Consider the following 19,243-nt stretch of genomic DNA (forward strand, 5'->3'; position numbering starts at 1 on the left):
GCTATCAAAAACTGAAAAAAAAAATAGCTCTACAAACACGCAACTGCATATATCTTTTTATTTTCTTTTCAGACTTTGAGCTTTGTCCTTTGAAGTCAGAGTTTTGGTTTCTCCTTCAGAGAAGGTCCCTCATGCTTGCAAGTGGCCTGACCTTCTAAGTACAATTGTGAGGGTGTGGGATGAAACTTGTGAAGTACTTAGGCAAGAATTCAACATAGAATCAAGACATATGTCTTTTCTCTGCTCAGCATTCAAATGTAAAGAAATGTATTACCAGGCCTTCCATCTTTATTCCTTTTACCTAACAAACTAAGAATGAGGATTTCATCCCACATCTATGTCCTTCCAGAATATTACTTCTCCCTGCCTCGTAGGCATCACTTGTATCAGTAGATAGGCATCACTTGTGTCATTAGCACCCATAATTGCTATATACCTCTGAGTCTCATTTGCTTTTCCAAATGAGGGTTTTCATTATGACCAGCCTTTCTCTTTCTCTGGTTGACTATTTGATGTCAAGAGAAAATAACTTAACTTATTCTAGCCCTTGACTATGAAAAACCACATCAGGACTTCAGTGTCATTCAGAAATTCCAAATTTTGAAATGCATTTGACACATAGATGAATTTTGGGTTGTCTCCCTTTAGGAAAAGAGTTTGCTCAACAACTTAGGAAATAGTGAAGTGAATATTCATTGAACAAAATGACCACCTTGGCAGAGAAAATACTGTATTTTCATCCAATCCTCCCTTCCCTGGGATGCACAGATGGTCTACATTTACTATCCATAGCCATAGTGAGTTGATGCCACATGGTTGAAACCCAACTGATGGGATTTAGGAAGAAGTAAAACACTCCACTACAGTATCTGGTCTATGATACCCTCCGATGGAATCATCCATGCTCTTACTTCTTCTGACAAGTGAATGACATAGATTCTAAGAACCAGATGAAACATAGGATCATTAAGTGAACAAGTGTCCAGTTCCTGAGTAATTACAGGGAACAGAGCTTCTCGCTCTGTTACTCCATGCCCCCAGTAAAGCAGGGACAATTTTAATCCCTGATAGAGGAGCTAAGATTCTAAATAATGCATGGCAAGGCCAAAAAGGAAAAAAAAAGAATAATATGATATCACATAACATGACAAGGGATGACATCACCTAATATAACACAGTATAATACAACCAAGCCTCTAGATTGAGTCTAGTTATAATTTATCTGAGCAACCCAAAAGGGATACCTGTGAGGACCTGGTATTTGACCTGAAATCATTCCTGGTTTCAGAGAAAAGAAATCCATGTGAATACCTGGGAATCAATCATTCTAGGTAGAGGGAACACCACATAAAAACCGAAGGCAGGGAGCCTATGTTTAACAAACAGAAACTAGTCTATCTGATTTCTAGTGTCTGAAGAGGAAAGGAGTAGGGGATGAGATTGATGGGGTAGGTGGAGACAGATTATCTAGGACTCTGTGGGGGATGGTGAAGAGTTTAATTCCATTGAAACTGTGATAGAACATAATTGGGAGATTTTAAGCAAGGAAAAGTCCTGACCATATTATGATATACATGTTTCTAAAGGATAATTTGGACTACTTCAGAGAATGACTCAAAAAGAGAAGCAGAGACACTACATAGGAGAAATGATCCAGGCAAAAACGTTAAGGAATTCCACAAAGCAATTATAGTAGAAATGGAGGAGCGGATATAGTGCATGAATCATTTAATGAACTGAATCTGGATAAATCATATGGATTATACATTTGTATAATCATTGTATGTAAGGAATATGGAATGATTAACATATAAACAAAATAAATGGGTCCTGATATTGCTAAATGTTCAGGATGCTTGCAAGTTGTAACTAAGAAGTTCTAATGTTAGACTTCTTAGTTCAGTTGAGTCTCTCAGTCTCTCAGATTCAGAATCGAGTCTCTCAATTCTTCACAATCCCTTGGACTATGGCACACCAAGTTTCTCTGTCCATCAGCAACCACTGGAGTTTGCTCAAAAGCGTGTTCATAGAGACCATGATGCCATCCAACCATCTCATCTTCTGTCATCCCCTTCTCCTCCTGCCTTCTTTTTCTCACAGAATTAGGGTTTTCTCAAATAAGTCAGTTCTTCGCAACAGGTGGCTAAAATATTGGAGTTTCAGCTTAAGAATCAGTCGTTCCAATGAATATTCAGGGCTGATTTTCCTTGGGATTGACTGGTTGGATCTCCTTTCAGTCCAAGGGACTCTCAAGAGTCTTCTCCAACACAACAGTTTAAGAGCATCAATTCTTTGGTGCTCAGCTTTCTTTATAGTACAACACATGCATTTGTACATGACTACTGGAGAAATCATAGCTTTGACTAGACAAACCATTGTTGGCAATGTAATTTCTCTGCTTTATACTATGCGGTCTAGGTTTGTCATAGCTTTTCATCCAAGGAGCAAGCATCTTTTAATTACATGGATATACCATCTGCAGTGATTTTGGAGCCTCAGAAAATGAAGAATGTCACTGTTTCCTTTGTTTACCCATCTATTTGCCATCAAGTGATGGAACCAGATGTCATGATTTTACACTCTCTACTTTCACTTTAAACAAGAGAGTCTTAGTTCCTCTCTTTCTGCCAAAGGGCGGTGTCATCTGCATATCTGAGGTTAACTGATTTTTCTCCCAGCCGTCTTGATTCCAGCTTATGCTTCATCCAGCCCGGCATTTTGCATGATGAACTCTGCATAGAAGTTAAATAAATAGGTGACAATATACAGCCTTGGCACATTCCCTTCCCAATTTGGAACCAGTCCATTGTTCCATGTCCAGTTCTAACTTTTGCTTCTTGACCTGCATACAGATTTCTCAGGAAGCAGGTCAGGTGGTCTGGTATTCCCATCTCTTTCAGAATTTCCCACAGTTTGTTGTAATCCACATAATCAAAGGCTTTGCATAGTCAATAAAGCAGATGTAGATGATTTTCTGGAACTCTCTTGCTTTTTTGATGATCCAGCAGTTGTTGGAATTTTTTTTTTCCATTTATTTCTATTAGTTGGAGGCTAACTACTTTAAAGTATTGTAGTGGTTTTTGCCATACATTGACATGAATCAGCCATAGATTTACATGTATTCCCCATCCCTATCCCCCCTCCCACCTCCCTCTCCACCCGATCCCTATGGGTCTTCCCAGAGCACCAGCCCCGAGCACTCGTCTCATGCGCCCAACCTGGGCTGGTGATCTGTTTCACCCTTGATAATATACATGTTTTGATGCTGTTCTCTCTAAACATCCCACCCTCGCCTTCTCCCACAGAGTCCAAAAGTCTGTTCTGTACATCTGTGTCTCTTTTTCTGTTTTGCATACAGGGTTATCGTTACCATCTTTCTAAATTCCATATATATGCATTAGTATACTGTATTGGTCTTTATCTTTCTGGCTTACTTCACTCTGTATGATGAGCTCCAGTTTTATCCATCTCATTAGAACTGATTCAAATGAATTCTTATTAATGGCTGAGTACTATTCCATGGTGTATATGTACCACAGCTTCCTTATCCATTCGTCTGCTGATGGGCATCTAGGTTGCTTCCATGTCCTGGCTATTATAAACAGTGCTGTGATGAACATTGGGGTGCACGTGTCTCTTTCAGATCTGGTTTCCTTGGTGTGTATGCCCAGAAGTGGGATTGCTGGGTCATATGGCAGTTCTATTTCCAGTTTCTTAAGAAATCTCCACACTGTTCTCCATAGCGGCTGTACTAGTTTGTATTCCCATCAACAGTGTAAGAGGGTTCCCTTTTCTCCACACCCTCCACACAAGCATTTATTGCTTGTAGACTTTTGGATAGCAGCCATCCTGACTGGCGTGTAATGGTACCTCATAATTGTTTTGATTTGCATTTCTCTGATAATGAGTGATGTTGAGCATCTTTTCATGTGTTGTTGGAAATTTTATCTAGGGATCCTCTGCCTGTTCTAAATCCAGCTTGAACATCTGGAAGGTCACCGTTCATGTACTGTTGAAGCCTGCCTTGGAGAATTTTGAGCATTACTTTGCTAGTGTGTGAGGTGAGAACAATTGTGTGGTAGTTTGAATATTCTTTGGCACTAACTTTCTTTGGGATTGAAATGAAAATTGACCTTTCCATTCCTGTGGCCATAACTGAGTTTTCCAAGTTTGCTATATATTGAGTGCAGCACTTTCACAGCATCATCTTTTAGGAGTTGAAATAGCTAAACTGGAATTCTATCACCTCCACTCTCTTTGTTTGTGATGATGCTTCCTAAGACCCACTTGACTTCACATTCCAGGATGTCTGGCTCTAGGTGAGTTATCACACCATTGTGATTATCTGGGTCATGAAGATCTTTTATGTATAGTTCTTCTGTGTCTTCTTGCCACCTCTTCTTAATATCTTCAGCTTTTGTTAAGTCCATACCATTTTGGTCCTTTATTGAGCCCATCTTTGCATGAACTGTATCCTTTGTATCTCTAATTTTCTTTAAGCATTCTCTAGTCTTTCTCATTCTATTGTTTTCCTCTCTTTCTTTGCACTAATCACTGAGGAAGGCTTTCTTATCTCTCCTTGCATTCTTTGGGATTCTGAATTCAAATGGGTATATCTTTCCTTTTCTCCTTTGCTTTTCGCTTGTCTTCTTTTTACATCTGCTAGGGTGGCTATATTTTAAAAGTGATTATTTCTTCTCTTTGTGAGGATATGAAGTAACTGAATCTCTCATGAACAGCTGATGGGAATGTAAAATGTTACAATCACTCTGGAAAGCAGTTTGGTTGCTTCATTTAAAAACTAACTGTTCATTTGCAATATTCAATTGCCAGCCCAGCAATTATACCCAGACGTTTTTATCTCAGATAGATGAATATTTATGTGCATACAAAAGCTTGCACAGAATGTCCATAGCAGATTTACAGGAGACCAAAGTTTGAAGCAACCAAAATGTCCTTCCTAGGTAAATGATTCGGCAGCACTGAAAAGGAACCAACTCCATACCGATACACACAGCAAATTAGGTAAATGTCAAGGGTGTTATAATGAGTGTAAAAATGACATAAAGGGCATGATTCCATTTATATAACATTCTCAAACTGAGAAAATTAAAGTGATGAAGGACAAGGCAGTGATTGCCAGGGTTTAGTGATTTCCAGGGAGAAGGGTTACACATGACTACAATGAGACAGCATGAAAGAAATCTTCATGGTGTTGAAATAATTCTAGATATTGATTGAGATTATATTTACAGAGTCCACATTTTTGTGATAAAGTTTCATTGAACTTAACATGTACATAGTACTGCTGTCAGCATCTTTGAAATTGTACTATTGCTATATACAATGTAAACAAGTTGGGGGGTGGGGGGGCGCAGATCAAATGAAAGATACAGGAGACTGTCCAGTAAAACCTTTGCCACTTGCAGAACTATTTGCAACAGCCAGGGCATGGAAGTGACCTAGATGTCTATCAGCAGATGATTGGATAAAGAAACTGTGGGACATATATACAATGGAATATTACTTAACTATAAAAAGAACAAATTCGAGCCAGTTAGTAAGGTGGATGAACCTAGAGCCTATTATACAGAGTGAAGTAAGTCAAAAAGAGAAAAACAAATATCATATATTAATGCATATATATATGGAATCTAGAAAAATGGTATTGATGAACCTATTTGCAGGGAAGGAATGGAGATGCTGGTGTGGAAAATGGATTTGTGGACAGAGGGAGGAAGAAAGTGGAATAAATGGAAAAAGTAGCATCAACATGTATGTACTACTATGTGTAAAATGGATAGCTGGTGAGAAGTTGCTGTATAACACAGGGAGCCCAGTCTGGCATTCCGTGATGACCAAGGGGGATAAGGGTGGAGAGGAGGGAGGAAAGGAAGCTCAAGAAAGAGGAGTTAAATGTATCATGATGACTGATTCCCATTGTTGTGTGGCAGAAACCAACAAAGCACTGTAAAATTTAAATAAAGCAAAAAATGAAAAGTCAGTTCAGTTCAGTCACTCAGTTGTGTCTGACTCTTTGCGACCCCATGGACTGCAGCAGGCCAGGCTTCCTGTCCATCACCAACTCCTGGAGCTTGCTCAAACTCATGTCCATCAAGTCAGTGATGCCACCCAACCATCTCATCCTCTGTTGCTCCCTTCTCCTCCTGCCTTCAGTCTTTTCCAGCATCAGGGACTGTTCCAGTGAGTGAACTCTTCGCATCAGGAGGGCAAAATATTGAAGTTTCAGCCTCAGCATAATTCCTCAGAATGAATATTCAGGACTGATTTCCACTAGGATTGACTGATTTGATATTCTTGAAGTCCAAGGAACTCTCAAGAGTCTTCTCCAACACCACAGTTCAAAAGCACCAATTCCTCAGTGCTCAGCTTTCTTTATATTCCATCTCTCACATCCATCCATGACTACTGGAAAAGCCATAGCATTGACTAGACTGACCTTTGTTAGCAAAGCAATGTCTCTGCTTTTTAATATGCTGTGTAGGTTTGCCATAGATTTGCCTCCAAGGAGCAAGCCTCTTTTAATTTCATGCATGCAGTCACCATCTGCAGTGATTTTGGAGCCCCCCAAAATAAAATGTCTCAATGTTTCCATTGTTTCCCCATCTATTTCCCATGAAATGATGGGAACAGATGCCATGACCTTAGTTTACTGAATGTTGAGTTTTAAGCCAACTTTTTCACTCTCCTCTTTCACTTTCATAAAGAGACTCTTTAGTTCTTCTTTGTTTTCTGCCAAAGGGTGGTGTCATCTGCACTTCTGAGGTTACTGATATATCTCCCTGCAGTCTTGATTACAGCTTGTGCTTTATCCAGCCCAGCATTTCACATGATGTACTCTGCATATAAGTTAAATAAGCAGGGTGATAATATACAGCCTTGACATACTCCTTTCCTGATTTGGAACCAGTCTGTTGTTCCATGTCCAGTTCTAACTGTTGCTTCTTGACCTGCATACAGATTTCTCAGGAAGCAGGTCAGGTGGTCTGGTATTCCCATCTCTTGAAGAATTTTCCACAGTTTGTTGTGACCCACACAGTCAAAGGCTTTGGCATAGTCAATAAAGCAGAAGTAGGTGTTTTTCTGGAACTCTCTTGCTTTTTTGATGATCCAATGATGTCAGCAAGTGGATCTCTGGCTCCTCTGCCTTTTCTAAATCCAGCTTAAACATCTGGAACTTCACAGTTCATGTACTGCTGAAGCCTGCCTTGGAGAATTTTGAGCATTGCTTTGCTAGCGTGTGAGGTGAGTGCAATTCTGTGGTAGTTTGAGCTTTCTTTGGCATTGACTTTCTTTTGGATTGTAATGAAAATTGACCTTTCCATTCCTGTGGCCACAACTGAGTTTTCCAAATTTGCTGGCCTACTTGCTGGCACAATTTAACACAATCATTTTCGATTATTTGAAATAGCTCAACAGGAATTCCATCATCTCCACTAGATTTGTTTGTAGAGATGCCTCCTAAGGCCCACTTGACTTCACATGCCAGGATATCTGGCTCTAGATGAGTGATCACATCATTGTGGCTACCTGGGTCATTAAGATCTTTTTTCCATAGTTATTCTGTGTATTCTTGCCACTTTTTCTTAATATGTTCAGCTTCTCTTAGGTCCATACCATTTCTCTCCTTTATTGTGTCCATGTTTACATGAAATATTCCCTTTATATCTCTAATTTAAATTTAGATTTAAATTTATTTAAATATTTGAATAAGGCAATTATTTTTAAATTCTAAACAAAATGTTTTTAAGGCTATCTTGAAGAAGTCAAGAAAGTCAGAACTCAAATCCGACAGCTTTGTGACCCCAGTTAGCTCTGTTTCAGGGAAGAGTCTGCATCACTAGAGAGCACACTCCAGGAAGGCTACAGGTATAGCAAATATTTCTGTGATTATTGCTGGTTGATGGGACAGCCTGAATCACCCTGGTTACCCTCCAAGACACTCAAGTTGAAGTTACTCTGAAGAAATGAGGGCAGAGAAAGCCAGTCTAACTGAAAGATTGATTGACAGCTTGCAGAGTGAAGTCATTTGCACTGAGAAGGTATCTCTCTGAGACCCCAGGAGAACTCCTGCAGTGTCACTAAGTTAAATAGGAGAAAACTGAGAATGAAGGAATCTCCCCATATAGGCTTTGTCTCTTAAAACAGAAAGGAGACAGCATAGGTTTCAGAATAGAAAAGGATTAGGGGATTGGCCCAGTGGGATAGCAGTTTTTAACACTGCGTTATAAATCTCTCCATGGGGTTCACAGAAAGATCCTTTGAACAATTTAAAAGAAGGACATTGCCCATATGGGGAGAAGCCTTCATTATCAGTTTTCTCCTATTTAGCTTTGTGGCACTGCAGAAAAGGAAACCTAGGAATCCATCTTTACAGTACAAACTACAGTGGGTTGCTAGGTTTCCTTTCCCAGAGATTCTCTTCAGAGAAGCCAGACCTGCTATCTTGCCTGTCTTTCTTGTGCTCACAGGATTTTTGGGGTTAGAGATAAAAGAAAACAGGTAGTCTTTAATCTAAATGACAGTCTCTCTCTTTTAAAATTTTTATTTTGTATTGGGATATAGTTGATTAATAATGTGTTAGTTTCAGGTATATTGCTGTTGTTCAGTAGTTGCTAAGTCATGTCTGACTCTTTGTGGACCCCATGGACCCCAAGGACTCCAGGCTTTCCTGTCTTTCACCATCTCCTGGAGTTTTCTCAAACTCATGTCCCTTGAGTCTATGATGCTATTCAATCATCTTATCCTCTGTCACTTCTTTCTCTTGCCCTCAATCTTTCCCAATATCAGGGTCTTTTCCAATGAATTGGCTCTTTACATCAGGTCACTGTTGCCATTTTTTCCTCATCTATGTGTCACAGGGCCAGATCCCATGATCCTAGCTTTTGAGTGTTCAGTTTTAAGCCAGTTTTTTCACTCTCCTCTTTCACCACCATCAAGAGACTCTAGTTCCTCTTTGTTTTCTGCCATTAGGGTGTATAGAAAAATAATTCAGTTACACATATACATGTATCTATCCTTTTTCAAATTATTTTCCAATTTAGATTGTTAGAGAGTACTGAGCAGAGTTCCCTGTGCTATACAGTACCAATTCTCTTTAAGACACATCCTTTTTGTCACTCCTGGGTGTTCCCTATAGAATCCTAGGAGTTCCTCCAACTCTCCAGCAGAGGGACCCCTGGTCTCATTTGTAAATCCAATGTAGGCTACCCCACCTCTAACTTGATGCCCCTTGACGCTCAGGATGAGGAAAGTAAGCAATGTCTAACTCTAAGACAAACTAAAAGCCATCACGGACTTTAAACAAAGTGAAACATTGTGCTCTGTACAGCCAACGCAGCAGTTTGTGTGAGAGGTAATATTGAAGGTTGGAGCCATGTCAAAGGCAACAGCCCAGTGGCCAAATGTGGAGGAGCTGCACACATGTTAGGCTCTGGCTAGATACAGACATGCCAGGGATGAGCCTCTGTCCTTTAGATGAGGTGATGCTGCACATTGTGGATGTTGACAATGTTGCTTTATGTACTGCGTTGGCAGGCAATTGATCTTTGCCTCTAAGGCTCTCAAGAGGAATGACTTGCAGTAACAGTATTGTGAATTTCATATCGTTTCTAGGTCAACATCCTAAGATATCACCTTGCTTACAACTTGCTTACAACATCCAGTATGACAACGCACTTGATTCGATCCCTCTGGGAAACATTTATATTTATTTACTTATTTTTGTCGGCACTGGGTCATCGCTGCTTTGTGCCGGCTTTCTCTAATTGCAGCAAGAAGGGGGCTCTCTTCTTCACGGTGCATGGGCTTCTTATTGCAGTGGCTTCTCTTGCTGCAGAGTACAGGCTCCAGGCATGGGCTTTAGTAGTTGTGGCTCGCAGACTGGCTCAGAAGTTTCAGTTTGTGAGCTCTAAAGCATAGGCTCAGCAGTTGCGGCACTCAGTTTTAGTCGCTCCATGGCATTTGGGATCTTCCTGGAACAGGGATAAAACCCACGTTCCCTGCTCTGGCAGGCAGATTCCTATCCACTGTGCATCAAGGAAGTCCCACTTTGCAAAAAACGTTTAATTTCTCTTCTCAAGGAGTCTACAGCTTAATCTAAAAGGTTGAGATCATTCTATGACTTTCATGCTTGCTAGCACCCACTTTCAAATTTTTAAGGCAAAGATTGTTATGTCTCTGTTCTGCTGCACATAATCTTGTGCTGGAGCAAATTGCAAGTGGTTTTCTGAGGATGCCTTTGGCAGCAGGGCCACCTTGATGCTAGTAGGCTTGTATGAGGTGTGTGTGCATATCATCAGTCTCCTCCACTTCCCTAAGCAGTTCTCTTTGTGGAAAAGCTTTTGCCCCATGCAAATTATTTCCGTTCAATACATTCCCATACCAGGAATTTCTAGCTACTGTTACTATTTTTAAATCTCTTGGAGATGCAGGTGACTGAATTTATTTCAGGGTAATTTGCAATAATTTATACTTTTACCACCAGTTTATAAGGATACCAGTTTTACAATAACTCTATTTTCACTGGATATTCTATAAGCTATCATTTTATTCTGTGCCACTTTATGAATGAAATGAAATGAAATGAAAGGTGGAATGCTGGTCTAATACTTATAATGGGTAATGTCCTTACCTATTAGTGAGGTGAAACATTTCCAAAGTCATTTCACATTTGTGTTTCTTTTTGTGTTTGTCACCTGATAGCTTTTGCCCATTTAGTTTACAGGAGTTTTAGTTTTTCTTCATTTTGTAATAAAAATCTTCACACTGAAAATCTTCCTAATAAATTTATCTACATTTTAGAACTTCGAAATAGCTTTGAATTTTCTCTCATTGCATCCTACCCTGGAGCTTCCCATTTTCCTGGATTTTGTTTTCTTCTCTTTGATTTTATAATGTCAATTGTTCTTTCTTAAACATTTCATTTGAATATGTTGCCAATTTATTTTTCATGTAATTTTAAAAATTGTAAAGTTATTGACACTTATATCTCATTACATTTTAATTCTATTCAGGTCTTAAGTCCTTGGCATTGCTTAAATGACATCATTTATCCTAGGATAAATGAGATGAAGTTGCTCTAGTCACCCGTGAGTGGATGATTTGGAGAAAACTATAAAAAATAATAAATAAGCGATAAAAAATAAAAAAAATCCTAGACCCATGTGCCAATTTTAAGGCTCAGCAAAGCCTCTTTGGGGGACAGTTCTCAGCTGCAACGGTGCTATTACGTTCAAAGGGCAATTGTGGTTGTCATCTAAATAACTGAAGATTGACACGGAAGGCCAGTACTCTCTGACCCAGAGTTTACAAGAAACTCCCTCCGAATCTCCAGAAAACCTAGCCACATGGCTAATGTGCTAAAGTTCCCCTGTAGCCAGGACAGTCCTGGGGTGGAGGCTGTCATCACAGAAAATACAGCTCTGCACTGGGGCAGGGGAATGGACTTAAGAGTTCATCTCCTCTTCTAGAATTTCAGGTTCTCAACTGAGACTGAATTGGACCTGGAGAGGAAGTTTCACCTTGCCCTATGACGTAAAAGAAAAGAAGGGGCATTTGAGCCCAAATGCAGGAAAAATTATGGGCAAGGGTTATGAAGCAAGTTCCTGTATAAACCCAGGTATTTGGGGTGTGAGATTCTTGACCATGGTTGGGGCCGAGCCCTTGCAGGAGAGACAGAACCATAACAGGCCGCTAGGTGGCAGATGAATACCACTTTTGCCCTGTACCCCACTGAGGCGCTTCATCCACCAAGAAAAGGGGGGCGGGATTTGGGGGCCCTGGATCCTTCCAGAACAGTAGAGATGCAGCAATGCTGATAGCCCCCATCCCTGAGAAGGCAGTGGTACCTTCAGGAACGTCCTTTTGGGCACTCCAGTAGGGTCAGGTGCTCATGAATATCTTCTTCCAAAACTCTTTGGTCCCCTCCCTCCCACACCAGATCCTGCACCCAAGGACTGACTACCGGTTATTTAGTACATCAGCCAGTTGCCAACTGACTTCCCTTGTGTGTTGTGACTGATGCTGCCTCCCAGGAACTTCAGTTAGATCCCGGTGTTATCCCCTGTCTTCCCCCTGACCCACTGCGACCTGCACGATCTCAGTTCAATGAAGCCTGGCATTTCCTTTTCCCTGTTATATTTTTCAGGGAGCATGCTTCAATGCCCATGTCAATGTGTTGATTAAACTCACGGTTCCCTGAGCTGCTGGACACCCGCCACCCACCAGAACTGACCAAGACCCCTTTGTTCTTCCCATGGCTTACAAACCTGGTACTTTGATCTGCAGGCAGATAGACGGTCGTGGCTTTCTTGCCACATAACTGTAAGAAAATTTTCTGCTTCAAATTACAGCCTTATTGTCTTGGCACTGACATGTCCCACTTAATTGATCTACTTGAGCTGTAGACACTCACCTACAAAATGGGAATAATGCCTACTTTGAAAGAGTATTGTGAGGAATCAAGAGGATTAAAAACCTCCTCTTGATTCACCCTCATTGATGTGTGAAGCTTTACTCTTGCTTTAATCTTACATTCCAACTCCCACTGCAATTACTGCATAATTATAACACATGTAGCACTGTTTTGAAAAAACAGTTCTGTCACCGTAGTATCTACTATTACTGGAAGTTGTCTTGGTATTCAGCTGTATTTGGAGAGTATGGTAAAACTTGGCTTCCAGTACCTAGAATAAAAATTAGAATAAAGACAAACACTTCCATATTATGCTGAAATTATATTTATATATAGATATAGATATTTACTTTTCTGCAGACAGCTTTTACTGATGAGTCATTTGGACATTCAAAGAACAGCCTATTTTGATGCTACATAATCTGTACCAGAATGAGATGGATAGCTTCTCAATTCATTTCACAAAGCCAGCACAACTCTGATACCAAAACATAACAATTATAACACAAAACAGAGAATCACAGATCTCAGTTAAAAATACAGATGCCAAAATACCAAATAGAACAATAGCCAGTTGAAATCAACACCACATGAAAATGTACAAAGCTTTGGCAGATACAAAAGCAAACTGAAATCCAAACTTACACACACAGAACTTGAACAGAAACACCAGAAACAAAACGTCCCCCCCACCCCACCCTGTCAGTGGCCTTAGGCCGGGGACCCAAAGGAACCGTGAGATATCTGCTAAACAACATTAATGGGGAGGGGGGTTGCTGGTGGGGTCATCGGTTTTATCATCAGGGTCAGACTCATCCTCATCCAGATCTTCAGACTCACACTCTGCCAGTGCTTCATAGTACTGGTATGGCCAGCACCGTGGATCTTTCTTATACAGCCTGGCCAAAAACTTCAGAACAATCATCTTGCTGGTTTCAAGGAATGCTCGGGGGCCCCAGAGGAACTCATGCTCTTCTGGCTCAGTAAAGGGGATTCGCCTGTACTCCAGGTACTTCTCCCTTACAAACACTTCGGTGATGAGCTTCTTTGTATTTCCAAAGAGACCATGTGTCTCCCGGATATTCAGCCCTAATTTGCACAGAAAAGTAAAGATCAGGTCCTCCCTGACACAATTGCCTTTCATAAAGATGAGGCTCAGAACCACCATCAGGAGGCCTAACTTGGGCCTGTCCAAATAGGATGCACCTATGTCACCCTTTCGACCCTTGTTGATGAGAATATAAGAGTGGTTTTTGGGATCAATTTCCTTCAACTGATAACCAAAAACACACTCCAGCTTGTGGCTGGCACGGCTGATGATTTCTAAGCACTCATCTTTATATTCACGGATGATGAATTTCACCATCTCTGAGCGCTTAATGGGCACCTTGGCTTGGTCCTTAACCAAGAGGAACTGCACCAGTGCATTTGCTCGCTCATCCAAGGGAGACAGTGGTTGAGTCTCCAGCTTGGGATCATATTGGGTGGCACCAAATCCCTGAGCAAGAGTAGGGAGCTCAGGGATGATCAAGGACGGAGGGCTAACTGGGCTTTCCCAGAGACCCAGGGCCCTTGAGGTGCTTGGGCCTTCCCAGGCACTCAGGGCCCAAGAAGTGCTGGGCCCTTCCCAGCCACTCAGGATCTGGGAGGTGCTCAGGCCCTCCCAACCACTCAGGATTCGGGAGGTGCTTGGGCCCTCCCAGTCACACAGGAATTGGATGGGGGCTTGCAGCTCCCAGTCGCTCAAGTCTAGACTTTCCCAGCGCCTGGGGGCCTGCCAGTGACACATGTTCAGCATCTTGCCACTACCATCCCCCTCTTCTGTATTCAGATGCTTCTTCTTCCGGGTGGCCTTGCCTGAGCGACGTGGTGGCTCAGCGGAGGTCTTTGAGGCCTCTTGAGTGATAGCCATCACCTGGGGGGTAGCTGCTGTCGCCATCAGGATACTGGGTCCTGCCTTGGACGCTTTTGAGGAATTCACATTGGACTGTGGAACCCATGGGATTGCAGGCAGGGCCTCAATGCAGGCAAACGGATCCTGCAGAGTAAATGGCAGTGACTTTGGGGCCTCTGAGGTGGCAGATGGGCCCTTGAAGGCATTAGAAGAGGCAGGCTGGAACTGGGAGGTAGATGGAAAGACCCTTGGGGTGGCATTAAAGGTCTCAGATGTGGCAGGAAAGTTTTTCCAGGGAGTCGGCAGGTGTGCTCCAGCAGTTGGCATTGCCCTGGGAGCATAGAAAGTGCCACCAAAGATCATCCGGTCCTTTAGAGGAGCCTTGCGTTCCTTTGAAGAGGTCCTACGATCTTTTGAAGAGGTCCTTCGGTCTATAGAAGAAGCCCTAGATTCTCCTGATGGAGTCATCAATGATTTAGCAGAGCCCATGGGAAAATTTGCCCCTGCTAAGGGGGCTCCAGGCTGGCCCTGCAGGGCTGCAGGGGGGCCCTGCCAGGAGGGCTGGAGTTGCATGGATGGCAGCTCTCCCTGCGAGCTCGAGAGCTGAGCCTGCTGGGTGGATAGCTGGATTTGCAGGGCCTTTTGGGAGGCGGGGGCCCCCTGAAAGGGCTGCTCCAGCTGAGCCAGTGGAGGGCCCTGCCTCTGGGCCTCCTGGGTGGGCAGGGACGGCCAGAATTGCCCCTGGGCCTTCGGAGCCTGCCAGGTCAGGCTGGCCTGGGCTTGCTGCACTTCCTGGAACTCCATGGATGCTGGCATCTCCTGTGGCACCGGAGCTTGGCCTTTTGGTGCCTGCCAGATGATGGGCGGGCAGTGCACAGCCTGAGGAGCCGACAGTGGGGCCGGTAGAGGGGCCGGCATCACCGTCGGGGGCGCCTGCGGGACAGCAGGAGGTGCAGTCGGCATCTGCGGTGCTGGGGGGGCTGTTGGCACCTGGGGGGCCGCCCGAATTGGTGGGGCCGCCCTCAACTGCGGGGTAGGCAGTCGAGTTTGCGGGGCCTGCCGCAGCGGTGGCGGGGGCGGCAGGGCCTGCCAGAGAGGCGGCGGGGTGGCCAGGACCTGTGGGGCAGGGCGAATGGGTGGTGGTGCCTGGCGGATCAGTGGCGGTGCCTGGCGTATTGGGGGTGGGGCCTGGCGAATGGGCGGTGGGCCCGGGCGGATGGGTGGTGGGCCAGGGCGGATGGGTGGTGGCCCCGGGCGCACAGGTAGAGGTGCCTGCCAAGCAATCGTTGGACCTGGCCAGGTGACCTGTGTGGTCGACCAGCCCAGGGGTGTGGCCGACCAACCTTGTGGTGGGGCCTGCCATCCCGGCGAGGTGGCCTGCCAGCCCGGGGGAGTGGCCAGCTGCGCCGGTGGGGCCTGTGGGCCCTGGGGAACCGGCGGAGGAGCCCTTATAACCTGTGACTGGATCTGCAGGATCAGAGGCTGAGCCTGTGGGGCCCAGGAAGCCATAGGCTGCGCAGGTGGGGCCGGCGCCGGCGGCTGAACTATCGGGGCTGCTGTCGCTGGAGGCTGGGTGATCGGAGGTCTTGAGCCTGCAGGATGGATCATCAGTACTCCAGGACCTGGAGGCTTGGCCATCGGGGCTCCTAGAGGAGGAGGCTGGGCCATCAGGGGTGGCGGAGGCGGAGGCTGGGCTATCGGAGCTCCCGGAGCAGGAGGCTGAACCATCAGGACTCCTGGAGTCAGAGGCTGGGGAATCAGGACTCCCGGAGCTGGAGGCTGTGCCATCGGGGTCCCCGGAGGGGGAGGATGGGCCATTGGGGTCGCCGGCGGAGGAGGAGGGTGCGCCATTGGGGTCCCCGGAGGAGGAGGGTGCGCCATCGGTGTCCCCGGAGGAGGAGGGTGCACCATCGGGGTCCCGGGAGGAGGAGGGTGCGCCATCGGGGTCCCGGGAGGAGGAGGATGGGCCATCGGGGTCCCGGGAGGAGGAGGCTGTGCCATGGGGGCTCCGGGAGCCGAAGGATGCATCATCAGGACCCCCGGAGTCGGAGGCTGGGCCAGCGGGGCTCCCGGAGGGGGAGGATGGATCATCAAGACTCCGGGAGTCGGAGGCTTGCCCATCGGGCCCCCCAGAGGGGGAGCCTGGACCATCGGGCCCCCTAGGGATGGAGGCTGGGACATGGGCGCCACGGGGGCAGGTGGCTGGCCCTGCGGAGCCTCCCAAGCAGGCTGCGGTGCCTGCCAAGCGGCCAGTGAAGCCTGCAAATCAATCGGAGGTGGGTCCCAAGGGACTGGAGGGGCCCGCGAGGAGGCGGGCGGGGCCCGCATCAGAACCGTAGGGCGGCTATAGACCGCGGGCTTAGGGGCCTCCTCCGGGGGACTCGGGTCTCCCAGATTCTTACTTAGCTGCGACATGTCCTTTTGCTCTGACAGCTGGTGAGCCTTTTCCTCCGACAGCTGCTGGGCCTTTTCCTCCAGAGAGAAGAGAATGCCTACGTGGCTGCTGAGAGGAGTCCTCCCTGCTGACTGGTGAATAGGAAGTGAGTGCCCTTAGCTCTGCAGCTTTCCGCAGTAAGGAGGAGGGGGGAAGGGGGCTCAATCCCGCCCCTTCCCCGCCCCCGACCACCACAAGTGGATAGTGCAGAGGGGCGTCTACCAGAAACCCTAGCTGACACAAGATCCCTCCTCACTCTGCCCAGTCCCCAAATGCAGCCTGGTCAGATTCCCCATGGGTGAGTTTTCACAGGGGAGTGACAGGGACAGATTTATGTTTTAGAAATCCCTGTACTGCAGTATAGAGTTGGGAACAGACCACTGGGAACATGGAAGGTATCCATGAGGGGGAAGATGGTGTGGTCTGAGCTCAGATACAGCAAAACGGGAGCCAGAGGGAAGAAAAGAAAATACACATACACACACACAAACACACACACACGCGCGCACGCACACGCGCATACATATATATCTCAAGATTCACAGTAGACAGCTATTATATTTTAATGTAAATGTGAAAGAGGAGAAGTCCCGGGAAAGGGGATAAATTGCTAGGGTAGGTGATTCTCACAGCGACACACTGGAGGCGCCTAAGGAAGAGAAATGGATGAGTATTGGGTGGGACACAGGCATTTACAGTCCTGTGGACCTGTCAAAGAGAATAGCCTGCAGACACTTCTGTATAAAAGCTTGGGATTCAGAAGAAAACTGAATTGGGATTCAGATACTCCTCATGGAAATAGAGCTGCTGCAGGGATCGTGGTACAAAAGAGTGAGATTTAGAGTGAAATTACTGAGGTAGGTCTTGGAGCTTGCAGGCATTTTCAGACACAGGAGGAAAAAGGACATCCAAGAATAGACAGATAAGGAAAGAGACCCTGGAAGTTGAGATGTTCCAGACGTCCATGAGAGATAGCATTTTTAATATGGGGGAAATTCCTGTGGAGTAAATGGAATGAAAGAACAAGGTAGGTTTCCTGCTGCTTGTTTTTCAGTTGCAGAGCAAGAAAGAAATTGTAACAATGACAACAAATAAATGCACTAAAAAATAATAAAATAGGGGAATGAATAAACCCAGAGTTCATATATAGGGAAAGCAGATACACAGCAACACACAGAATTGTGTGTGTGTGTGTGTGTGTGTGTGTAAATTTAGCTTAAAATTAAACAAGCAATGTATTAACAGATAAAGTAGAAAGTATCAAATGTATTGAGTAACAGTAAACTATGTCATGCTGAATGGAAATGACAGTCAGCTCCTTTTGGATAGTTTCCTGGAAATATACAAAATATTAAATATCAAGGGTGTTTAGTTTATCAGAGGCTATTTGCAGTCTAGGGCAAGAGTCTGGAGTGACCAAAAAAAAAAAAAAAAAAAAAGTGAAAGATACCACAAGGGGGCAGATGAGAATGATGAAGGCTAAACCCCACTCCTCCTGCAGTACTTTTAGCTAGTAGTCCTCAAATGTAGTAATTTATGAATCCCAATGAAAGCATAAATACATGCCCAAGTTTATTACTGCCTTAAATAATGAAATTATAATTTCAGAGTGAGGTTTCAGTAGTTTTTCTGGCAGTTGAAGGGATAAGAAATCAGAATGTTTATCCCCTAGGAGTATCTTCTTTTCAGGCGCAGTAGTTCTACCCTGGAGCTTGATGATGTGTCATGCCTCCATGCTCACAGAAAGATGCTTCTGAAGAATGGACACACCATATATCATGGTTTTGGGTCCCTCTCATGGGTTGATAATAGTACATAAAAGAGTTCTCAGTTTGATGAGGTTAAGAACTGACTAGTTCACTGTGGCCATCTGTCAACCATCACCCTCATGTTTCCCTATTATCAACCCTGTCACATATCAGTTGCTGGCTGTGGATGGCTTTAGGAAAATCAGTTTCTTTTTCAGCCAGTGACACTTCTACCCTCATTAGAGCACATTTCTTCTTCCTCTAATTCTGATATATAAAGTCATCAGAAATTAAGTTCTCCCACTAACCATTTGTTTTTCAGGTTTATGTTGTATTTAACCTTTAGCCCATCATGCTGTGGGTCATCCCACAGAGTAAATGATTGCCAGCAGGGCCCAATTGTTCTCACAGAGGCTGGGGCTTAATGAATAGCACTGCCACACAATGTCAGCTCCCACCAAATCCTTCATATCAAAATCCTTTACCCCCACTTTATACTTGGGGCTTATATGGAAGCCTAAAAAATTATCAGGAATTATGTGGGGGGATTTAGATGCCATTATAAATGGAAAGTAGTTAAAGTAGCACCTTTGCAACTCTTAGTAATTTTACTGAGCTATCTGAGAAAAATTAAGGCGTAAGTACCCAGTGATTCTGGTGGGTCAAGTAATGATGAGTGAATGAGGTTTTTTCTTCCCTGGAACATAATATGCCTATTTTAGACAGTCACT

General features: G+C 44.5%; 1 protein-coding gene across 2 annotated transcripts; it reads right to left on the reverse strand.

The window, feature by feature from the left end:
* Positions 1 to 12,743: 12,743 nt before the first annotated feature.
* MAGEL2 (MAGE family member L2) lies at positions 12,744 to 16,908 on the reverse strand. Of its 2 annotated transcripts, XM_070464608.1 has the most exons (2): positions 16,733 to 16,908; positions 12,744 to 16,066 (listed from the first exon to the last, which is right to left on the reverse strand). In XM_070464608.1, exons 1-2 carry the CDS (start codon positions 16,743 to 16,745, stop codon positions 13,194 to 13,196), a joined length of 2,886 nt encoding a protein of 961 aa, XP_070320709.1. In that variant the 5' UTR covers positions 16,746 to 16,908; the 3' UTR covers positions 12,744 to 13,193. The 2 variants fall into 2 exon arrangements, with proteins under 2 accessions (XP_070320709.1, XP_020738811.2); XM_020883152.2 differs by having other exon boundaries at positions 12,744 to 16,908.
* Positions 16,909 to 19,243: the final 2,335 nt, after the last annotated feature.

The sequence above is a fragment of the Odocoileus virginianus genome, unplaced genomic scaffold (genome assembly GCF_023699985.2).
Source record: "Odocoileus virginianus isolate 20LAN1187 ecotype Illinois unplaced genomic scaffold, Ovbor_1.2 Unplaced_Contig_33, whole genome shotgun sequence".
Classification (NCBI taxonomy): domain Eukaryota; kingdom Metazoa; phylum Chordata; class Mammalia; order Artiodactyla; family Cervidae; genus Odocoileus; species Odocoileus virginianus.